At 40.2% G+C, this 13,748-nt stretch overlaps 1 protein-coding gene across 7 annotated transcripts in view; it reads right to left on the reverse strand.

Moving 5' to 3' along the window:
• Nucleotides 1-13,748, reverse strand: part of LOC113429383 (uncharacterized) — a 56,358-nt gene that overhangs the window by 26,228 nt on the left and 16,382 nt on the right. For 2 of the 7 annotated variants that reach the window (XR_015747023.1, XM_087952893.1), the window contains exons 1-4: nucleotides 7,414-7,593; nucleotides 2,425-2,989; nucleotides 2,057-2,174; nucleotides 1,857-1,939 (exon numbers count right to left, since the gene is read on the reverse strand). Coding sequence is in view for 5 of the 7 variants with exons in the window: in XM_087952893.1 (XP_087809019.1) it covers nucleotides 1,857-1,939; nucleotides 2,057-2,174; nucleotides 2,425-2,826 (603 nt within the window). In the remaining 2 variants the exon portion in view is untranslated. Of the gene's footprint in view, nucleotides 1-1,856; nucleotides 1,940-2,056; nucleotides 2,175-2,424; nucleotides 2,990-7,413; nucleotides 7,594-11,422; nucleotides 13,135-13,748 lie in introns of those variants that run through there. The other 5 variants (XM_087952894.1, XM_087952896.1, XM_087952899.1 and 2 more) reach the window with 4 other exon arrangements.

The raw sequence follows: 13,748 nt of genomic DNA on the forward strand, positions 1-13,748 counted from the left end.
GAGTGGATAAACTTAAAAAATAAAAGAATTTTAGCAATAGAAGGTCATGATCTCCAAATTGGTGGCATGCCTTCTTATGGGATAAAAAGAACAAGATTCACTCCTATTTTCATAGACGTCTGATAAAGGACTCACTATTACAATCATGGGAGAAAATAAAAAAAAAGCATTATTTGAAAGGACCAAATTGGATCTCATCTATGGAAGCTATATTATATCTGAATACAAGGGACATTAAAAAAATTAGATACAAGGAATTAGTAGATGAACAGGGGGAATTAAAAACATTGGACAAACTAAAAGAACAAGGGATAACATTAGATTGGTGGGTATATTTGCAAATTCAAACCAAATTTAAGAAAGATGTAAAGGAATTAGGAATAGACAAAAATTTACAAAAATTGGACTAAATCTTGACAAGCAAGGATGTAAAATTCATAACACATATGTATAATTATTTACTGGAGGTGGAATTAGAGGAGGAAATTGTCAAAGGATCAATGATCGCTTGGGCAAAAAATGTGGGTCATAACATAAATTTGGATGAGTGGGAAAAGACTTGGATGGAGAATTGGAAGCTGACCTTGTCGACAGCATTTAAAGAAAATCAATATAAAATGTTTTGAAGATGGCACTTAGCGCCGGCACGACTGGCAAAAATGTATCCAAATATGAAACCGGAATGCTGGAAGTGCAAAAAAAAGGAAAGGAACAATTTTCCATATGTGGTGGCAATGTGTAGAGGTTAAAAAATATTGGAAGAAAGTACAGAGATGGCTTTTTGAGATTACAAATTATAGTTTGAAATTGGAACCAGAAACATTTTTATTAGGTATGATTAAAGGGAATTTGAGTAAAGATAAAAGATATCTTATTGTACACATCTTAACTGCAGCAAGAATTACTTTTGCACAAAATTGGAAGAGCGATAAAACACCACCAGACGAAGTCCTAATTCAAAAAATAATGAATTGTGCTGAACTCAATAAATTCACTATGGAATTAAAAGGCAAAGATAATCAAGAATATTATGCGATATGGGAGAGGTGGTACAAGTAGGTGAAGAATAAAGATAAAAATGTATAGTCACAAAATGAGAAACAAGTATATACAATGACACAATGACTGTTAATGGAAATGAGATTTTTGTATTGGTTTATAAAGAATAACAATTTATTAAAAAAAACAAGATGGGCATCTTGTGCAGAATTCAGAATGAGATCTGCTTTTGACTAACCACACAACTGAAGCACATTGGATCATGTTGGAAGTATTGGGAATGCCTTTCAGCGTAGGCAACTAAAATAAGTTTTCTTGGTCAACTGGTCTTAAATTCACTAGTTATCAGTGGCTCCAGTTCTTCCTAGGTTGGGCAATGCCAAATACTGGCAATACCCACCTGACATTTTTGCCAATGGGTTACTTTATCCACTAAGGGGCAAATGTAACCCAACTCCCCACCTAGCTGAAGGTGTCAGAAGAGTTTGTAACAGGATATGTCTATGGAGATTCCCAATCACCAGGTCATGGTTGTCCCAAAGATGCTTTTCAAAAGGCCAAAAAAAAAAAAGTATTATTTTGTAATGGTGTATGAGAATGACCCTGGGAGACCCGGGGAGGAAGAGCCCCAATGCTGACAACAGTTCGGTCAAATAAATCTGTGAAGCAGGAATGGTGGAGAAAGTGGGAAAAGGCCCTTAAGAAGGGAAAGATAGATGTGAATAAGCTAAATATGAATTTTGAATCTAATATCATATTCATATTACTTAGAAGCAGCAATTTATTACATTGAACTCTAGAACCAAATGAAACCCATTCAAGATTCATGGATCTTTTCCGATGTTTCTTCTCCTTACCTGAAATAGCGGTTCAGCCAATCCTTCAGCTCCACCACAAAGATACAGTGGTTCAAAAAATTCCAGGGACAGCTTTCTGCTCTCTGTGAGAAAGAGAAAAAATGGTGGAAGGAGATTTGTTACAGACGTTCCAATCAAGAGGAGCAAAAGAATCAGCTAAATGTTGAAATCTCATATCGCACAGAAAGAGCTTTTCTTACCTGGTGTGGTGTCCTGACTTTGATCGTTGTGTAAGTTCTCCCTCAACAGCAGCTCTTGAGAAGGTTTGAATGAATCTTGCCTCCCCTTGGGATACTCTGTCATAGCTTCCAAGGATTTCTGGACATGGTGTGAGACGAGAAACAAAGAAAGACACTAAGGAATTTTCATACTGCACCTTTAAACTAGCAGACCCAAATGTCCATTTGCAAAATTAGAAAGAGAATGGAAGAATTTCCCCAAACACATCCTCTGGAAGAAAAAATGGAACAACTGGCCTTAGGTAATAATAATCCCAGAAAACTGCCAAAAGGGAATTGACAAATTCAGAGAGATTCTCTTTGGAGCTGAAGTCATTACATTCTCATACCTGCATCTTTTCCGACTCCTGGGCCAGGAGGAAGCCTTCGGCCAGGGCTACCGCCTGGGAAGTGGTCTCCGCTCCACACTCCCACACCCATTTCTCCATCTCTGGGGGAAGGAGAGAAAGGAACTGCTTCAGGAGCACCAAGTCCAGTATCTGAGTCCTTGTGTGTCTTTCCGGCTGCAGCCATTGACGGCAAAGCTGGTGAAGCCTACTGCAAACATCCCGGGGACTCTTATCTTCCTGGAACTGCACTTTGCTGAAGTGACAACATTGGACCTCTGAACTGCTGGCTTCCTCTTCTTGGCTCTTCTCCCCAGGACTTGTTCCATTCTTTCCACAGCTCCAAGGCTGAGTAACTGGAGGGTCTTTTCCAACACCCGCATCTGCTAGGCGTTGTGCCTCCATCTTTTCTCTGGTTTCTAATCCAGCTCCAAAATGGATGAATGGATCTCCCAAGTTTTACTAATCAGAAGACGTCTGGCCAAATCTCCTAAAGGCCATTCAGCTTTCTTTCCTCACAAGGTACTTTGGAATCCAGTGAACCAGGCAAGATTTCCAACTTATATATCTGAAATGGAAAACAAAGGAAACTTCCAGAAATACAAGCTGAGCAACTTAACTGAGCATCCACAAAAACCCAAATAAGAAATTCTTATGAACCCAACAATATCTGGAAACAGGGAGGAAATCTTACTAGTTGGTAAACTAATATATCTGCGTGTAGAAAAAATTCTGTAGCAACTTTCTATACTAACTTCGATCAAGGACTAAAAACTTTAGATGCATAAATTTAAAACATTCTTTGTTTTCTAATTCCTACTTATTTAAATAATTTTGATGGCTGCTTGCAATGTTAAAAACAATCTTTGTACAATTCAGATCATAAATGTCTCAGGTCACAAACAGCCAGTCAGATAAGTGGCTTTCTAAATCGATTTTATAGGTAAATCATTCAATATTTGAACTTCCAGTATAACGCTAGATAGCAGGTTCCCATTAACTTCCTGGTATATGCAGTACGCCATTTGCAGATCTGTACATTGGGGAAACGAAACAACCACTTCATAAACACATGGCACAACATAGGAGAACAAATTCATCAGGAGAAGTTTCAGCAGTCCACCTGTAAGGTCTTGCCTCTCCAACTCTTCGCAAGAAAGCAGGACTCTTGAAACTGAATTTGTTCCAAAAGGAGTTTTTTATTGAAAGGCTTGTGATAGCTAGAGATCTAGGCAGGAATTAAAGCTACTCCTTAGAAAATAGCAATATAGAGTAGTGCAAACAAAACCCCTCCCACAGCACAGCAATGCAGGAAACAAACTGCATATAGACATCACTCCAAGCAGGAAATAGAGACAGTAAGTTCATATGGAGATCCCTCCAATCCTCCTCTCTTCCATCAGAATGCCAGTGTCCCAATACAAATATATGGGACCTTACACCATCGGCATCTAAAAAACAAAGGCCACTCTTTTGAAGACAGGAAAGTGCACATTTCGGACAGAGAGCACTGCTGGTTTGAAAGAGGATCCAAAGAGGCCATAGATGTCAAAATTGAACGGCCCTTTCTCAATAAGACATCATCTATCTCCAGTCTAACACACAAGACTTCTCAACAGTTTCAGGAAGACTCCACACTCGTTTGCACCACTCAGGTGACTCTGCAGACACAGCTCCAGGTGGCCTTTAGAACTAGCTAACACAGGGGTCTTCAAACTTGACACCTTTAAGACTTGTGGACTTCAAAACTCCCAGAATTCCTCCTCCAGTCATGTTAGCTCAGGAATTATGGGAGTTGAGGTTCACAAGTCTTAAACTTGCCAAGTTTGAAGACCCTTGACCTAACAGAATGCAAATGACCAGCTGTCTGCAAGGAGGGTAAATCCATCCATTTCCGCGCCCCCCCCCCATGCAGTCAGAGGTGAAGAAGCTTCTTGTATAAGAAGTAAAATGTCTTCACAGAAAAACAAGAAAGTCGAATTGCCTCTTTAAAAAGCACCTTTGGGACACCCATGACCTGTATGACGGAGAATCTCCATAGACTCTTGGCCCAAACCCCTATAGGTACCTGAGAAATTACAATCAACAAACCACCATTCAATGAAAACAGAATAATACCTGAATCAACAAACCACATGATTGACTTTTGTCTCAACATACGTCCACACAAAAATAATCATAACGACGGGATCCCCATTTATAACTTCAAAAAAGGCAACTATGATCTTATAGACCAGTGGCCCCCAACCTTTTTTGTACCACAGCCCAGTACTGGCATCACAAAATGATCCACGGACTGGTACCGGCATCAGCACGCATGACCAAGGCAAGGCGAGCCGAGCGACCGGCCAGCCAGCCACCCCCCCGCTTCTCCCCGCCACCTTCAACTCCTCCTTTGTACCTTTTTTGTGCTTTTCGGGCTCTTTCTTAATCTCCTCCTGAGTAACGCGAGACTCCACCGCCATCGGGACGGCTCTTCATTCGAAGCCGCCGCCCCCCCTTCGACGAAACTAAGGCACGAGGATTCCTTCAGCACCCAAATGCCGCTTTCCTGAACAACCGATGACCGACAAGCTCACCTGGAAGCACTTTCTCAAGCGCCGTCGAAACAAGATGGCGGCGCCCAAGCAAACTGGCGGCCCGGTAGAAAATGATCCACGGACCGGTACCGGTCTGGGGCCCGGTGGTTGGGGACCACTGTTATAGATAACAATCTCTCATCTCTTGATTGGCAACTTCTATTCACTGGATGCAATACTGTTGAAGACCATTACAACATATTTTTACTAGAAGTCAAAAGAATCATCAAACTATATGTACCAATAACAACTCCCCAAACCAGATAAAACAAATTACCCATAACAATAAGTAAGCTTCAATCCAAAAAGAAATCACTTTGGTGGAAAAACAAATCTGGTCACGTTGCCAACTTCAAAAGCCGATACAAAAATTTATCCCACCAGATAAAGACTGAATGCACAAATTATCACATTAAACAAGAGGAAAACCTTCTATGCACCAATTCCACCCGCGCTTTCTACAATTTTGTAAACAACAAACTAAAAAACTCAAGGTCCATCCCACCCCTGAAAGGGCCTAATGGTAAAGACTGCAACGATGACTCCATTAAAGCCAACCTCTTTAAAACATTCTTTGGCTCAGTATTTGTAAACAGCAATGGATCATGCCCAACATTTCCTAGTCAAACCAGACAACTACAATGATCTAATACATATCGATTTTACAGAACAATGTTGAAAAAGCACTACGCAATCTAAAACCATCTCTATCTATTGGAGCGGAAGGAATATGTGCCTACTTCTTAAAAAAGCTATCCACTGCCATAGCCGAACCTCTAAGCATAATCTTTGAAAAATCTTTCAGGACCAGCTCCTTGCCAAAATTATGGTCACTTGCCACGGTCATTCCCATCTTCAAAAAGGGAGATCCCAGCCTAGTTGACAATTACAGACCAATCTCTTTATGCTGCCTCACCTGTAAAGTCATGGAATCAATTATTAACCAATCCATTATCCTCCACTTAGAGACAAACAATCTACCCTCTAATGAACAATTTGGTTTCAGAAAAAAACTATCCTGCAATCTGCAACTCTTACACTGCAAAAATATATGGACTACACAACTCGATCAGGGCAAAGCAACAGACACAATTTATATAAATTTATGTAAAGCCTTTGATTCAGTGGTATATGACAAACTACTCCTAAAACTAAAATCTTATGGTATCTCTGGACACCTGCATAACTGGATAGAAGCATTCCTGTCAAACAGACAACAAATGGTCAATATTGAGAGCGTCCTATCTAATCCTGTACCTGTCAACAGTGGTGTCCCCCAAGGCAGTGTTCTAGGACCAACTCTCTTCATACTCTACATAAATGACCTCTGTGATCATATTAAGAGCAACTGCGTTCTCTTCGCTGATGATGTAAAGCTATTCAACACCACAGACAATACTGCTACCCTTCAAAAAGACTTCAACTATGTATCAGAATGGTCAAACAAATGGCAACTTCAAATCTCAACAAATAAATGCTCTGTCTTACATATTGGCAAAAATATCAGAAAATAAAATACAAGCTGAATAGTCAAGACCTTGTTGATGATCCAAACTCTGTAAAGGACCTTGGAGTACTCATCTCTAATGATCTAAGTGCTAGAGCCCACTGTAACTACATAGCCAAAAAGGCGTTAAGAGTTGTTAACCTAATCTTACATAGCTTTTTCTCTGGTAATATCACACTACTAACTAGAGCATACAAAACATTTGCTAGACCAATACTTGTACACAGCTCATCAGTCTGGAACCCGCATTACGTATCTGATATTAACACAGTTGAGAAAGTCCAGAAATATTTCACAAGAAGAGTTCTCCACTCCTCTACTCGTTGCAGAATACCTTATGCCACCAGACTTGAAATTCTAGACCTAGAAAACTAGAACTACTCCGCCTTCAGTCCATCTAAGTATAGCATAGTGGTTTCTTCCGCAAACCCCAAAAACTTTAACCTTAGACTCTCAACTATTGACCCCACCCCTTTCCTAAGAGGTCTGCATAAGCGCACCAACGTGCCTAACGTCCCTGACATATTGTTTCTTTTTATTTTTCTTATATGTATCCATTTCGTGTATTCATAACTGTGTTTATACTTATACCTGTTATCTTATAATCGCTTGACAAATAAAATAAATAAATAAATAAAATGTTTTGATGCAGGCATCTCCTGGAAAGAGGTTTCTCACGTTTCGCTTAATTCTAAATGGCTCCGACCTTTTTCACTGTCCCGAATTTCCTCCTGGAGGCAACGCAGCGGGACCGTAGCTTTTGATTTCTTCCCTGCCTGGCCCTATAAGTACAGGGGAGGAAGGGGAACATGGGACAGGGGGCTCCCCGCTTTCCAGGACTCCGAACTTGATGAACTTTTGCGTCTCGGTCCAGCCCTTGGAAGAACAATCCCCCCTCCCACTTACTGAACTCCGGAGTCAGGTCTTGATCTCCCTCCGTGCAAGGCTTCCTTGCAGCCTCTTGGACTGCTGGAAAGGCTCGGCCTAAGGCTCGCAGCGAGGGAGGGGCGGGTCGAGAGGGAGCAGAATCGGGCACTATAGAAAGGGCGGACGTACTTTCACCCTTCCCCGCAAAATGCCCCGCGAGACTCTGGTGAAAGAGCGCATGCTCAGTTCTCTCCTGAAACGTGTAAGGGGCGACCTGCCTTTCCAACGGCTACCTGGGGAGCCCCCTGGTGGATCCTACGTGCAACGCCAGATGGACCCTGTCAGGGCATAGGACAGTTCATCATGTTCCATGCTGGCCTGGGATGATGGGCACTGGAGTAGAAGGAAACGCTCCCTCCAATATTGCCTGACTGCAACACGTAGCAATTTCTAGACTTTCCTTTAATGGTCTAAGAACCATCTGTGAACTTGTGACTATTGAGAAAACCTCTATGGAGGCTCAAAGGAAGAGAGGCCTCTCTCTGAAGCCCAGATTTGTGTCATGTGGTTGTTGGCAAAGTCAGCCCTGAAGTGAGGGAAGTGAAGAGGGCTGGCAGGGTCACAGGGTGGGAAGTGAGGGCTTAAGAAAATTAAGATTTGTATGGATGTTTTATTTCCATTATTTCAGCTGCCTTTTCAAATTAATCTTGCTTGAAAAAGGGGCACCTAAAGGAAACAAGTTCCAAAATAGAGAGGAAGCTGAAACTCATGGAAGTTTTAAAAATTTAACCTCAAAATAAGGCACCATGGAGAGATGAATGGGAAAATGGTGTCTCATAGGTGACTGGAGAAAAGGTGGTATTACAAAAATAGTGGAAGGCAAATGTTGTGAAGTACAAAGTACTTCAAAACAAAGTACCAATTTTCTTCTAGCCAAAAGAGTGAAAGATTCTCAAGGTTTGAAGAGATTAGTTGTGGATTTGAAGGTGACAGTGCAAGAACAAAGAGATTTCTCTACATTAATGAAAGAGATGAGGAAACAGTTAAGAAGCAATTTAAAAAGAATGGAATTAACACCTCTCTCTTGTCAAAAACCTGGTTTTTTTCAATCCATTTTTCTCTGTCTTCTATAATGGAGAAAATTGACAATGGCTACAAAACCAAAATTGGTGCCCTTTTACCAGTTTGTTCCAGAACCATAAATGGGCACTCTTTGAATAAACAAGCTTCAAACTGGCCTGAGTCTCTGAAAACCTGAAGTGTTCCCCCACTCCAAATCCTTCCAAAAGTTTTAATTTTTAATACACTAGAAAGAATTTAAAATGGTCTCAATAACCATAGCAGGGATGTTTAATTTTATTTATACCCACAATTGTTATTCAATTCTAATTAAAATCCAATTAACTTCAATTAAATCCAATTTATTTAAATTAAATTTAGAGATTTCCTAATTATCATGTCATAAAAAGGCAAAATAGCAATAGCTATACCACCTAAACTCATATATCGCTTCCTGGTGCTTTACAACACTCCATAAATGGTTTATAGAATCAGCATATTGCCCCCAACAATCTGGGTCCTCATTTTACAGGCCTCAGAAGAAGGGAAGATTCAATCAACCTTGAGCCGATCGGAATCAAACTCCTGGCAATCAGCAGAATTAGCTTGCAATACTGCATGCTAACCACTGCACCACCATGGCTCTAATGCTTCAAAAAGTGTTTTTGAACATGGATTTCACTTCTCATTCTGGTCTCTTTTGTGAGAGGAATTCATCATCCTGAAACTTGATATGTATGTGACTTTGTTCTATTGCTCTTGCTTGAATTATGTTATATTTCCAAGACAGATAGTTGTCAACTTGGAATAGTTCGTCTACTGACCGTTCGAAATTACAACAGTATTGAAAAAGCCACTTGACCATTTTTCATACTTATGACCATTGAAGAATGGTCACATGATTTACACATTTGGAGGTTTGACAGGTGACTCACATTTATGACGGTTGCAGTGTCCAAGGGTTACATGATCAGCTTTTGTGCCATTCTGACAAGCAAAGTCAATGGGGAAGCCAGATTTACTTAACAATGATACTAATTGAATAATTCCACTGATTGACTTAAGAAATGTGACAAAGAAGAGTTGTTAAAATGGGGCCAACCACACTTAACAAATTTCTGACTTAGCAACGTAAATTCCTGGCTCAATTGTGGTCTTATGTTGTGGACCACCTTACCATGTAGTCCTTGGATAAGGAATGGAATTTGGATCAGAACTTCCATCATTAAGTGATGTGGTCATAAAGCATGACATCATATAAGCCAAACCCAATGTTGGTAAGGTGCCATCAGTTTATCAGCTGTCCATTCATAAAAAAGAAATATAACAGAGGAAACCCCACAGAGCAGTGGTGGGATTTAAATTTTTTTGCTACCAATTCTGTGGGCGTGACTTGGTAGGCATGGTATGGCTTGGTGGGTGTGGCTTGGTGGGCATGGCAGGGGAAGGGTACTACAAAAATCTCCGTTCCCTCCCCACTCTTAGGGGAAGGTTACCACTGGTTCTCCGAACTACTCAAAATTTCTGCTACCGGTTCTCCAGAACTGGTCAGAACTTGCTGAATACCACCTCTGCCACAGAGGATTTAAAGACAGACCAGAGTCTGTAAGAGTAAAAATGTTGCTGTATAGTACTATGTCGTTGTACAATGAGCTTATGCACCAGAGACAAATTTCTTGTGTGCGCAATCACACTATCATTCACACACACCATTCCATTCCATTCCACAAGTATAGTAGCAATATTTAACAATATAGTTGCTGCAGAAATGTATAAAATAACATAGGTGGACAATAGTATATAATAAAGTGATATTATATTATAGAGGACATCATATAGTGTCAATTTACTAAATAACTAGCATAAGAGATCAAACATAGTAAGAATTTATATGTGGTTTGTATGTTTCACTTTTGTATCTTGGATATTTTTCAAAATAAAACATCTCCACAACTCTTATAGGAGACAGAAAGTTTCAATTGTCTAAAATCCATACTTTTAATGGATCTTTTGAGCTCAAGTCAATCAGACTGGGTATGGTTTAAAAAGAACCTATGACACATTGGTGGCAGTGGCGGGATCGCTTCTGACTCATGGGACTCATTAAGTACTGTGTATGAAAAGAAATGTTAGCTGCTGAAAGGAAGGAATTTGGCACTCGCAAACATTGCAAGGAACAGCCAACATTCTGGATGCAGAAATCAGACTTCTCATTCTAGCCTTCAAAAGACAAGAAGGGATGAAAAGGTAGAACAGACAGAAAAAGAGCTAAATCCAGAACCTTGGCTGACTACCAGAACTGAAATACTGAGGCATCAGCAAGAGGTATTAGATTTTTTTTTTAAACTAAAGGATAGTTGAGAAATAATGTGATAATTGTATTTGATATTTTGGAATATTTGAAACAATATAGTGAAAAACAATCAGGAATATTTCTACATGCAAATAAGGTCTCTGATTAATTGAACCTTGCAAAAACCACAAGCAGGATTAGGGATGCACCTTCTTCTGGTTTGCACTAGAAAGGCGATTCAGGCATGCATATCTAAGGTCTACAAGTTATTTGGATTATTACTCAAATGGTCCTTGCATGGGATTTTAGACAATTGTAGGTAGTCCCCAATTTACAACAGTTCATTTAGTGATTATTCAGTCACAGAAGCACTGAAAAAATTGACATGATCATTTTTCATATTTATGACTGTTGCAGCATCCCCATAGTCATCTGATCAAATTTCAGATGCTTGGCAACAGACCCATATTTATGACAGTTGAGGTGTTCCCGGGACATGTGATCCCCTTTTGTGACTTTCTGACAAGCAAAGTCAATAGGGAAGCCAGATTCATTTCACTACAGACTTACTAACTTACCAAAAGCGATTCACATGGGGCAAAAAAAGGTCATAAAGTGGGGAAAACTCAATAACTGTCTTACTTAGCAACAGAAATTTTGGGCTCAATCGCAGTCATACACGGAGGACAACACGGATTTCTGTGAAACCACTTCTCACACTTCCCTTTATTGATATGGTTTTTCCCCTGTGTGGATCCTTTTATGTGTGGTAAGAGCGTATTTCCTACTAAAGCTCTTTCCACACTCCATGCATTGATATGGCTTCTCTCCTGTGTGGATCCTCTTGTGGCAATGAAGACTACTGCTATGAGTAAAGATCTTTCCACATTCCTCACACTGATATGGTTTCTCTTTCGTGTGAATCCTCTTGTGGGAATTAAGATTACTGCCACAAGTAAAGGTCTTTCCACACTCTATGCATTGATATGGTCTTTCCCCTGTGTGGATCCTTTTATGGGCGGCAAGAGCACAATTCCACCTAAAGCCCTTTCCACATTCTACACATTTATATGGCTTCTCTCCTGAGTGGATCTTCTTGTGGGAATCAAGATGTCTGCTGCAACTAAAGCTCTTTCCACACTCCATGCATTTATAAGGTCTTTCTTTTTTGTGATTCTTTTGATGTCTTATAAGAGAGTCATAATAACAGAAAGTCTTTCCACACTCCATGCATTGATATGGCTTCTCCTCTGTATGGATAGTTTTATGGTGAATCAAAGCATACTTCGTACTAAAGCTCTTTCCGCACTCCATGCATTGATATGACTTCTCTGGTGTGTGTGTTTTCTTGTGGGAATTAAGACTACTGGTACAAGTAAAGACCTTTCCACACTCCTCACATTGATATGGTTTCTCTTTTGTGTGGATCCTCTTGTGGGAATTAAGACTACTGGTACAAGTAAAGGTTTTTCTACACTCCATGCATTGATATGGTCTTTCTCCTTTGTGAATCCTTTGATGGATTATAAGAGAACGATTATAACAGAAGGTCTTTCCACACTCCACACATTGATATGGCTTCTCTATTATGTGGATCATCTTATGAGTGTTAAGATGACTGGTACAAGTAAAGCTCTTTCCACACTCCATGCATTTATAAGGTCTTTCTCCTTTGTGATTCATTTGATGCCTTATAAAAGATTTAGAGTAACGGAAGGTGTTTCCACACTCCATGCATTCATAGGGTTTCTCTCCTGTGTGGATCCTCTTATGGGAGGCAAGATGACTACTACTACTAAAAGCCTTTCCACACTCCATGCATTTGTAAGGTCTTTCTCCTTTGTGATTCCTTTGATGGATTATAAGAGAGCTATAATAAGAAAAGGTCTTTTCACATTCCTTGCATTGATGTGGCTTCTCTCCTGTGTGGATCCTCTTATGGGAATTAAGACGACTGTTACAAGGAAAGGTTTTTCCACACTCCATGCATTGATATGGTTTCACTCCTGTGTGGATCCTCTTATGGGAATTGAGACTACTACTGCAAGTAAAGGTTTTTCCACACTCCATGCATTTATAAGGCCTTTCTCCTTTGTGATTCCTTTGATGGATTATAAAAGAGTTATGATAAGAGAAGGTCTTTCGACATACCATGCATTGATATAACTTCTCCTCTGTGTGGATAGTTTTATGCTGAATCAGAACGTTTTTCCTACTAAACGTCTTTCCACACTCCATGCATTGATATGGCTTCTCTCCTGTGTGGATCCTCTTATGGGAATGGAGACTACTGCTATGAGTAAAGATCTTTCCACACTCTATGCATTGATATTGCTTCCCTTTCCCCTCTTTCGAATGGATCGCTTGGCATTCCTCCTTACAATTCGTATTCTTCTGCCCATTATAGCCTTAAAAATAAAAATAAAAACTGTAGCAAAAAATAGGAGAACAATCAAAACTTGTCTTCTGAAATTTAGCCAAAGAATCATCAATATATTTTGGCTGCTTTACTGGCAAACATGATGATTCCAAACTACGACTTTAGCAAGGACCCATTTTCAAGAGTATCCCTACTGATCCTCATATAACCAGACTGGATCACATCACAATGAATCTAAGACACAACCTAATCTTTGGTCTGGAACTATTTCATGGGGCCACAAACCCCTGAAGTCCATTGGACACAGTATCATGCTGGGTCAACAATATACCTACCAGCTCCCCAACTTCATTGGAAGTCTCATCCCCACTTGTCTGCAGGGCAGAATCGTTGAAAGCCAAGGGAAATTTCTGGATGGCAATAGCTCCCCACCCTCAATTAGGCTGATGCCAAACTTGGTACACAAGTGGGCACATCTCAGAGAAGGGACATCCCACTCTGGACCTATCCCGTCTTGGTTATACTAGCTCAGGGCCATCGGAGATCTAGAGATCAGATTCAGGAGTAGGTAGAATCTTGCTCAAGAGAGGCACACCATCCCTGCAGCCTGTTTCTCAGATTCTTGCTAATATCTTCTGAAGC

Source organism: Notechis scutatus, chromosome 2, assembly GCF_049901735.1.
Source record: "Notechis scutatus isolate UNSWTSFEM ecotype Mainland chromosome 2, rNotScu1.2, whole genome shotgun sequence".
NCBI lineage: Eukaryota > Metazoa > Chordata > Lepidosauria > Squamata > Elapidae > Notechis > Notechis scutatus.